Consider the following 10,245-nt stretch of genomic DNA (forward strand, 5'->3'; position numbering starts at 1 on the left):
TTATAGTAGTTGACTGGTCAGCTTTGAATACACTCGTTTGGCTTGAACCTGTTGAGGGTCATCATGTCGTGGGGGCGTTGGCCTCGCCGTCTGCCCATGCCTTGACGAGTGTTACTGCTCCATTTGCCAAGGATATCTTGCGCTTCATCTTGGCTCTGATCTTGTGTTGAATACTTGTAGTATGCTATATATATATTAAACATTTCCTGGCATTTCTAGCCCGCTTTAATAACTGGCCCGTCTTACTATCCAGCACCACCTTTAAGCGGTAACATTGAACATTGAAGGGTAACAAGCTGTTGCAGGATATAAATGGTACCAGCACATAATTACATGTGGCGTGGCCACGCCCATTGTTTTGTGCGACTTGACACAACATTGAAGCCACATGCACCTAAAACATATGGCGCCGCCAGCCCAATTGGGCCTCCCCGTACTCGACTATTGGCACGCGTATGCACTAGTAGTAGCCGAGGTGGAGACAAGGTCAGGGCAAGTCGGTGTGCCAGACCTCGGGTCAACTATCACCACATGCAGTCACCACCTCGTCACGCAGTTACCAAGAGGCTGGTACAATTATTTTACCACGCCAAGGCCGCGGCAGCACTGCATGGGTAGTACTTGTCATTTTTCCAATCGAGCTGCTCTTCTTGCGTCAAACATTGCTCGTAGAGCCTGTTCAACCGGCAGAAGGCTTTGACGTGGGTTCTCACCTGGACAATCACGGTTCACATCGCCCCTGGCTGCCAACGCGGTCGACTCCGGCCGGATATCTGCAACTCCTCATCAGCCTCGATCCAGCTCTCCACCTCCGTGTTCTGCCCGTTCCACATCGCAGACACCCAGAATGCCCTTCTACCCCCCATCATGGGTTCCTCAGCTTCCAGAGATCCCCGACTCCATCTCCTTGGAGACGTTCATGTTCGACGAGAGATATGGTCGCTGTCCGGTGCAACATTCTCGCGCCTCGTTCACGGATGGCCTAACCGGCAGGTCCTATGGTGTTCTGGAGTTGCAGCAGCGCGTTGACCACCTCTCACGCGCCCTATCCAAGGAACTTGGTTTTGAAGCTCACCAAGGCACAGAGTGGGACAAGGTGGTCGCGTGCTTTAGTCTCAACTCTATAGACTATTTAACCTTGGCCTGGGCTGTCCATCGACTCGGTGGTATCTTGTCCTGCGTCAACGCCTCGTACAATGCCAGCGAGCTGGAGTATCAGCTGAGGGATTCTGGGGCCAAGGCTGTTTTCACCTGCCTGCCCCTGCTAAAGACAACAATGGCCGCGGTGGCGAGAATTGGAATCCCCGAGGAACGAATTTTCCTGCACCAACTCGCCCCATCCGTCACGCCCGGTCTCTCCAACCCCGGCCTCAAAACAACAGACGACTTGATCAGGGCTGGTGCCAGCTTGCCCTCGTGTAAGCCTGCCGATGCATATTGGAAGAAAGGAGATGGCGCAAAGAGGATTGCCTTCCTTTGCTACAGTAGCGGGACCTCTGGCCTTCCCAAGGGCGTCATGATTGCACACAGGAACGTTATTGCTAATGCCATTCAGTTCGTGGCTCATGGACGGCCCAACCGAGATTCTCTTGAGAAGGAGCTCGGGGTGAGTCGCTACACGGAAAACTGCTTGGGGCTTCTACCAATGTCGCACATCTATGGCCTGATCGTCATCTGCCACGTTGGTCCCTATCGCGGAGACGGAGTTGTCGTTCTACCCCGGTATGACTTCAAGCTTTTGCTCCACACTATTCAGGACTTCAAGATCGAAATGTTGTACCTTGTCCCACCTATGGTTCTTCATGTGGCAAAGCAACCGGACGTCGTCAAACAATTTGACCTGTCGTCGGTCCGTGCAGTGTTCACGGGAGCTGCGCCCCTGAAGGAGGACACGGCAAAGGACTTTCTAAAGGTCCTACCCAAGGTGGTGCTACTCCAAGGGTATGGACTCACAGAGACCTCGACCGTTGTCTGCGCAACTATGCCTCAGGACATCTTCTTAGGAGGATCTGGCTCACTCCTACCTGGATTCGTCGCCCGAATCTTTACTCCAGAGGGCGAAGAGGTAAAAGAGTACGACCAGCCTGGTGAGCTTTGGGTGCATTCTCCGTCTGTCGTTGTCGGATATCTCAACAACAAGAAAGCGACTGACGAGACTTTCGTAACTGCTGACGATGGATTGCGATACATGAGAACCGGAGACGAAGTGCTCGTTACCAAGAGTGAGAAGGGCAATGAGCACATCTTCGTTACGGACAGAATCAAGGAGTAAGTGAAAGAGGAAACGCCTTCAGTTGTAGCGACTGGTCTAACTTCTCTTCCAGGTTAATCAAAGTCAAAGGACATCAAGTGGCCCCCGCTGAGCTAGAAGGCCATCTTCTGACGCACCCGGCCGTGAATGACTGTGTGGTTATTGGAGTTGCTGCCGACCGAGAAGGCGAGGTTCCAAAGGCTTTCGTGGTAAAAACCCCAGGCGTCAACGGGGCCGATGGGGACATCATTGAGAGCATCATGAAGCATGTCGCCGACCATAAGAGTGATTACAAGCGACTGAGAGGTGGTGTAGAATTCATTGACGTGGTTCCGAAAAATCCAAGCGGGAAGATCTTGCGACGTTTGATCAGAGATAAAGAAAAGGACAAGACAAAGCGCGAGCAGGCCAAGTTTTAACTTGCAAGAGTGTCTGGATAGCATCTGTTAGCAACTAGCGGCATGTCATGAATTTGTTACTTGGGACTGCAATCTCCTCTGCAAGGACCCCCGCCTCTCTCTCTATTGTTACACTTGTCTGTGTCTGGAGGGCCATTTATCTCTTGATCTACCAAGACAAAGCAGTGAGGCGTCAGTAGAAACCAATGTTTTCTTTCGTGCGTCATGGCCCCCCTCGCGGTTTCCAATGACACTGTTGACCCATCTGGGGGCAACAATCGACATTCTAACAGCGGATTTCTTTCGTTGAGCAACGAGTCTTTAGGCTATTCATAGAAACACGGAGAACCAAGTACTGAACACAGTGCCATGAAAGCTGCAACTCGGGCTGGTTCCCATCTCTCATGAAGCAATCCATTGCTCGGGATAAGTGTTCCATACAGCACTCGCTGGACTAGACCATGTCAGAACTTCGAAGAAACAATGCATGGACTGCAATTGCTATTTCGGCTCTGAAGCGTCTCCAGATCAACTGCTTTCAAAGCTAGGCACCATAGATTATCTCTGACAGTATTTTGGCAAGCACCTCAACGACGATTGCCCGACGGCCATAAAATGTGTGCAAGTGATATCAGGTACAATCACTGGTCGTCATAATCCCCCCTAGGAATTTCAGCCACAGGAGATTATATTCAAACTTCCGTAGCATATAAGCCCTGCGTAATATCACCCACCACGATCCTTTTCTTCTGCTCAGCTTCGGCGCTGCCTAATCCCACAGCGAGCGGTTCTTGACGTCTAGCTTACTTGCTCCTGTCTTGCATTGTGGTCGCGTTATGCGTGGAATCTTACTATATTCCAAGTTGTAATTTTATAGGAACAATCGTTTGCCATAAGAATAATGCACGCATCAACACAACTACACGCTTCCGCTTCCGCTTCCACCAATCACCAACAAGGTATTGAACAACAGGACGGCGATTCTTTGCAGCCTGGGTGCCGAGGAAAGCAGCCCATCAAACCCCTGGAGAAGCGTCAACGTGCGTGTGGATTTATATAGTGGAGTGCCTGATTTAATGACCGACGCTGTATATCTGATCTTCGGCCTCTTGCGACACTCGCCTTGTTCCTGCACACTTATTATCGGCAAGACACTGGCAGTATTATGCATGCCTGTGGATTAGCAATATATTTATGGGTGGCGTGCATTCCTTCTCAATTAACACAACACCCATGCAAATAATGAGTGAGTGAGTACCCGTACATGCCTCGCAATGCCAATCTCTTCCATATCAAGTCATAAACCATAGCACTCAGAGGTTTAATTCCACGTATGCTGTTGTCGCTCCACCTAATTAGCCATCTGTCGCGTCTGGAATCGAACCATCAGCGGGCTCTTGTCCCAAATAATGAAGCTTCGCTGTTTGGTGTGCCAATCGTCCTGTCCTTCAAGTACGTTGAAATCGAAGCGGTACAACATGCGACTGATGATGACGCGCAGCTCATTAATCGCAAGATTCTTGCCGATGCAGTCCCTCGAACCGTAGCTAAATGGCTTGAATATCGCGTGGTTATCGTTCTTGAAACCTTCATCGTAAAGGGGGTGAGAAGGGGACAGCCACCGCTCCGGGATGAAAGACTCTGGGTCCTTGAAGTGTTTGGGGTTGCGGAACGTTGCCCACTGGTAGACGGAAACCAGTGTCTACAGCATTGTCAGTACAGATGGCATACAGCAGGCCGTGGAAAGAAAGCAGGCGAGTGCACAGGATAGACTTACATTGGCAGGTATATATACCCCCTCGATAAAATCACCGGGGGAGACACGAGCGGGTGTTTCTGCGGCAGGCGGGTATATCCGGAGAATCTCGTTAACACAGGCTTGCAGATACTCGAGGTGTGAAGCGTTCTGCATTGTGATTTCCTCCTCCGCGCCGAAGGCTGTTCGAATTTCCTCTGTCAATTGCGCGTATGCCCGGGGATTCTTGTCCATGTAAAAACAGAATGCAGAGAGCGCTGACGCCGTGGTCTCACTGCCGGCAATAACAAGAGTAGGACACGTCTCGAGGATTTCTTCCTCCGACATGCCGACCTGCCCATCCCTGGTCTTGCGAAGCATGTACGACATGAAGTCCTTGCGGCCGCCGGGAGGATCTTGTCCCAGCGCCATTCTTCGACGCGCCTTGTTCTTGGCGTGGTCTCTCGAAGGATGCTGCTTTGTGCCGAATTTGCTGCTGAACATGGACAGCGCAAATCTCAGGAGGGGAAAGTTGACAAAGAATCTCCTAACCGCGAGGAAACGGATGCTATCAAAGATGAGCTTAACCCAAGGGTGCACGGCGTTGTTCTGCAAACTTGAGAAGGACTCGGAGAAAGCCAGGTCACCGATAATGTCGAATGTTGTACAGTTCATCCACTTTACCGCATCTACGACCTCTGCTTCATCAGCACGTGTTTGGAGGCGCTCAAGGAGCAGCGTCACATATGCCTGGATGATATCTTCTTGCTGGGTGAGGGAGGCGTCGCTGAATGCGTGGTTCAACTGCCGACGCTGACGTCGGTGAATGTCTCTAGTAGCACCGATAATGCTGTACGCCTTGGCCTTGTGGACGGCGGGCATCTTTTCATATTCGGATTGATCGGCTTTCCGGCGTCCAAACACTTGAGGCCACCCAATCTCGCCATCGACAATAATGTGATTCGGGCCAACTCGGACAATTGGGCCGTATTTTCGGTGTAACTCTGTGGTTTTGAAGATCCATCGTCCTTTGATGTAAGCCTGATATAGGTAGGGGAGGTAAAAGACAGAATAAAGGACGGGGCCTGGGAACTTGGAGAGCGGGTGGAACCAGAGGCGGTAGATGGCTTGGGCGATGTGGAAGGCAACAAACTGGCAAAGGGTTGTCCATGTAAGCTATGAGCTCCAAAAAATTTAGAAGACAAGGACGAAAGACGTGGACGTACCGTAGATGCAAACAAGGTCACGAGAGGAACAAAGTGTGCTTTGTCCAATTCCATGGGAATGGCAGCCAAGCTGCCTCTCATGGTAAAAACATCGCTTGAGGACATGTTGAAAGAGTAGAAAGTCAACCGATGTTTTTTTAAAAGGGAGTTCAGCAGAGCGATGGAAGGATGGTTGCCTTTTATGGCCACCACGTGGCCGAACATCGACTAGAGTCCTAGACTATCGAGTCCATGGAGGTATTATTTCTCTGCCGCACTTTCTAATATAACAAAGCCCAGTCCGTAAGATGAGCCCAATTCCCCGTGGAGCCTGTCGGATTTCACTGTTGTCTGCGCCCTCTGCGTCATATGCACGCCCCAGTACATGAAGGATTACGTCCTCACGGGTCGCATACCTATCAAAGTTTAACGTCAAAGGCCAGCGTAAGAATCGCACTCCGGATCTTGTGCGGGGTTCGGTGAGCGACATGAGACTTTCGACACCAAATGTCGTATTCGACAGTTTTCTCGGGGTACTTGAGTGGCCGATATGAGGGATGCTGACGCATAGTAGGGTAGTATCCGGTGCTTCGGTTGTAGCCGATGCGCCGGTTCAAGTTCTACTATGGTTGCAGGAGGGTAAGCATGTATCTAGAAAAAGGAATTCCAGTGAGTTTAGCTGTAGCTCATCTATAGCACTAGGGCTTGTCGTATAATACAAGAACTTCAATAGACAAGTGACATACGGAGTCCAGCCGGCAAGACACTAAACGCCTTTTCTTCGAACTTCACTGGTGCCGTAAAGAAGTAGATGATGTCGCATTGTACAGGCTACACTCTATAGCGCATTCCGCCGTTTAATTGAAGCCAGGGATCGGAGGCGCTTGTGACCGCGAAATCCCCGATGGCGGCTTGTTCAACCTTTATGTCTATCGCCTCTGCAACTTACGGCGGAGTACGTACGTCGTACATTCCTTGACAACCTTTGGATGTTTTGGCCGCTATTGGCTGCCCGTCAAGCCAATGGAGCACTGCCACACAAATCAGAGGCTACGTACAACTGCTGATGCATGATTTGGGCTAGGTGTGATTTGTGATGTGTCGTCCGGCTGTCTGTCTTTCGCACATGGCTTGCAGAGTCCGCGGAATTCGGCCCAGATTTCTGTCGGCTCCGACGACAGGGCCAACTACCCACCGATAGGTGGAGTAGGCAGTCAAGTCCGGTCTTGAATTTCGGAGAGGGTTGACGTTTGCGTCTTGGACGACTACCGTGTCAACAAATGTTAGTCCATGTGAGGACAAGGAAGTGAGCATGGTTCTGATGCAGAGTACGGTGACTAACCTTGGAGGCGCATCTGTCATTATATCATCACATAGTAGGTGGCTATTTAAGAGAAATCATTGAAATGGCCTGTGTATGTCCTCGTGATCAAGTCGTTTCTTTTTGGTGTAGGCTGTAGGCTGCAAAGCTGGCGAGCAACACCTGAAAGGGTTGCTACGTACTTGATTGCAAGTGAACGAGCGGTGTTGGTTGATCTGACCTTCAATTTATTCCACTCATTTTGATGAATTTTTCCCCGTATTTTGAGCTATTGCGATGCTTTATCATGCCACTTTGGAACATGTTGTTTAGTGTTGTGATGCCACACTGGTGTTCTTAGTGGTTCTGATTCAAAGAGGATATCCCAACCAAGGGTCGGTCTACAGAGCATTTAAGAGATGGCTTATTTCTAAGCATGAAAACGGCATGGCAAGCCCCGGGTCTTGCTTGCATCAACTGGTTCGGGAGTTGCGACATTTCCCGTAATGCTAAATCGCCTCGAATCGGAATCGGAACCGCAAACGCCGACAAACACCAGGACAGTGAATGGCGGCATGTGAGAGAGAATATTTGCTCGATGAGCCTTCGACGTGTTCTTACAGGCAAGTCGAGATGGAGCATTTTGAATCAGGGCTTGATGGCGAATATTTCATTGATTTGCCTTGCCTCGTCAAATGTCTAGACGAAGCATGCCCCAGAAAATGCAAGTCATCTTGTGCGTACGAGATGCGACTGACGGATTCAAGCGGAAGGAGCGACACATGCCGGGTGATTTCCGCACATCGGCTTGCCCTCGACCCCGCCATCGAAATCGGGTTGCGGCGGCAACTATGGCGGGGCAGAAAACGGAACAGAGGAAAGAGCTTCCGGCAGCTGTGACGAATTCAAACCAGCTTAAGACATTGCTCTGGCCATCTAATTTTTCGTCTTTTGGATAGAAGAGCCGTCTCAATCTCTCTCTATTCAATTCCATTCTTGTGTACCGAACCGCCCGATCTCGCGACTTCGATCTTACATTTCACCATGTCGTGGCTTACCATCTCCCCCGAGTCTCACTTCTCTATTGCCAACATTCCCTTTGGCATCATCTCCACCTCAAGCGATGCGACAAAGCGCCCTGCCGTTGCTATTGGCGACTACGCTTTAGATCTCAAGGCATTTGCCAGCGGTGGTGGTTTCTCTGCCTCTTCTGAAATTCAGAAGCACCAAGACGTCTTTGCGGCTGAGTCTCTCAACAACTTCGCTGCTCTGGGCCGATCTTTCCATCGCTCAGCTCGCGAGTACCTCCAGTCTATTTTCAGTGCAGACACCAAGCACCCCCAGATTCTCAAGGACAATGAGCAGCTGAAGAAGACTGCGCTTTTGAAGCGCGCTGATGTTCAGAACCATCTCCCTCTCAACATCGGCGACTACACTGATTTCTACGCCGGCAAGAACCACGCATACAACGTTGGCGTTTTGTTCCGTGGCCCGGACAATGCTCTGCAGCCCAACTATACTCATCTTCCTGTTGCTTACCACGGCCGCGCCAGCAGCGTCGTGGTTTCCGGCACCCCTCTCCATCGTCCTTGGGGACAGATTCTCAAGGATCCCAAGGCCGAGCCCAAAATCCCCACCCTGTCACCCTGTCAGCGACTGGATCTGGAGCTCGAGATGGGCATGTTCATCTGTCGCGAAAACAAGCTCGGCAGCCCTATCCCTATTGACGAGGCCGAGAACTACATTTTCGGCTACGTCTTGATGAACGACTGGAGTGCTAGAGACATCCAGGCCTGGGAGTACATTCCTCTCGGCCCTTTCACTGCAAAGAACATGGGCACAGCAATCAGCGCCTGGGTGGTTTTGGCGGACGCTCTGAATAACTCAAGGACTGCCGGTATCCCCAACGATAAGACTCTTTTGCCTTACCTACAGGAGAAGAAGAAGGACAACTGCCTCAATATTCACTTGGAGGTTGACTTGACTAGTAAGTGAATCTAGACTTGCAATCCGTCTCTCACATTCTACTCCCGTACTAACCCGTCGCAGCTGCCAAGGGCAACAAGACCACCATCTCCAGGTCCAACTCCAAGAACCTTTTGTGGTCCTGGCCGCAGATGATTGCCCACCACACGATTACCGGCTGCAACTTACGACCCGGTGACCTGTTGGGTTCAGGAACCATCACGGGAGACAAGCCCGGCAGCGAGGGCAGTATTCTGGAGCAAACCCAGGGCGGCAAGGTTGCTGTCAAGCTGCAGGGTGGAGAGGAGCGCAAGTTTTTCGAGGACGGAGACACGGTGACTATTCGGGGATGGGCTGGTGAGCAAGGCGCTTTGATTGGATTCGGTGAGGTGTCTGGTACCATCCTGCCAGCGCAGCCTCTGTTTTAAAATGTTTCCAATGATGCTATGGACAATGTGAAATCTTAGCTACAGCAGCTCCCAGAAAAAAAAAATACAACCCAGAATTGCCAAGAACCGCATTGGTTCGTAATTTTGCATGATGCAGTTCATATTGTCGTGCCGTTTCCCCACATGCTACTTCCTGCGCAAGTCCTCCGGGCAATCAGGCTGTTTGAAGTAATCGGCCTTTTGCACGGCTGGATGCTCACTCAAATTGGCAAATATTCTAGAGACGGTTGGAAACTGCGACAAATCCACCCCGAAGCGCTGCGCATTCCAAACAGCAGGCATCAGACAGGCATCCGCCATGGTGACATTATCACCCACGGAGTACTTGCCGGCCGAGTCCTTGGCCACGGCCTCGTACGCCCTCAGACCATCGCCCATCAATTCCTTATTCCACTCCTCTGCGCTCCCGCCGAGCGCTCTCACTCTTCGCATGATTCTCAGGTTGGTCACGGGCTGCGTGTCCGCGGCGATGATTTCACATAGAACCCGGGCAGTGGCACGTCCTTTGGCATCGCTCGTTGGCGGCAAGGCCGGCACCGCGGGGTGTACTTCCTCGAGATATTCGAGGGCAGCTACGGACTGGCCAATTTTAAAACCTGCGTCGGGAGAGCGCTTGGAGACGAGGAGGGGCACCGAGGCAGATGGATTGAGAGCCTTGTGCTCGGCAGACAGCTGTTCGTCTTTGAGGAGATTCACGGGGATAAGGTCGTAGGATATGTTTTTGAGGTTGAGGATGATGCGCAGGCGGGCGGAGCATGAGGAGCGAAAGTAGGCGTAGAGAGTGTAGTCGGACATTTTGGTGATTTTCGCTACTGTGTTGATTCCTGTTTCCAAGGATGGATGGATTGATTGATTGGTTGATTGATTGATTAGTTTTTCTTTTTCCTTTTTTTTTTCAACCTCACTTATATTTTCGCATTGTGCAAGGCCATTCAATGTTAT

General features: G+C 51.0%; 4 protein-coding genes across 4 annotated transcripts; 2 read left to right on the forward strand and 2 right to left on the reverse strand.

The window, feature by feature from the left end:
• Positions 1–847: 847 nt before the first annotated feature.
• Positions 848–2,670, forward strand: AFT1-1 (Acyl-CoA ligase; the record flags this gene model as incomplete). The annotated part of the gene is made up of 2 exons (XM_014694004.1): positions 848–2,268; positions 2,325–2,670. The coding sequence occupies 2 exons, from the start codon at positions 848–850 to the stop codon at positions 2,668–2,670; spliced, it is 1,767 nt and encodes a 588-aa protein (XP_014549490.1).
• A 1,330-nt stretch (positions 2,671–4,000) lies between these two features.
• aclL_0 (Cytochrome P450 monooxygenase) lies at positions 4,001–5,715 on the reverse strand (the record flags this gene model as incomplete). Its single annotated transcript, XM_066129686.1, has 3 exons — positions 4,001–4,351; positions 4,427–5,536; positions 5,611–5,715. 3 exons carry the CDS (start codon positions 5,713–5,715, stop codon positions 4,001–4,003), a joined length of 1,566 nt encoding a protein of 521 aa, XP_065985980.1.
• Positions 5,716–7,933: 2,218 nt separating this feature from the next.
• Positions 7,934–9,282, forward strand: fahA (Fumarylacetoacetase; the record flags this gene model as incomplete). Its single annotated transcript, XM_014694002.1, has 2 exons — positions 7,934–8,876; positions 8,939–9,282. The coding sequence occupies 2 exons, from the start codon at positions 7,934–7,936 to the stop codon at positions 9,280–9,282; spliced, it is 1,287 nt and encodes a 428-aa protein (XP_014549488.1).
• A 147-nt stretch (positions 9,283–9,429) lies between these two features.
• On the reverse strand, positions 9,430–10,098 carry G6M90_00g010310 (uncharacterized protein; the record flags this gene model as incomplete). Its single annotated transcript, XM_014694001.1, has 1 exon — positions 9,430–10,098. One exon carries the CDS (start codon positions 10,096–10,098, stop codon positions 9,430–9,432), a length of 669 nt encoding a protein of 222 aa, XP_014549487.1.
• Between the last annotated feature and the right edge of the window lie 147 nt (positions 10,099–10,245).

This window comes from Metarhizium brunneum, chromosome 1 (genome assembly GCF_013426205.1).
Source record: "Metarhizium brunneum chromosome 1, complete sequence".
NCBI lineage: Eukaryota > Fungi > Ascomycota > Sordariomycetes > Hypocreales > Clavicipitaceae > Metarhizium > Metarhizium brunneum.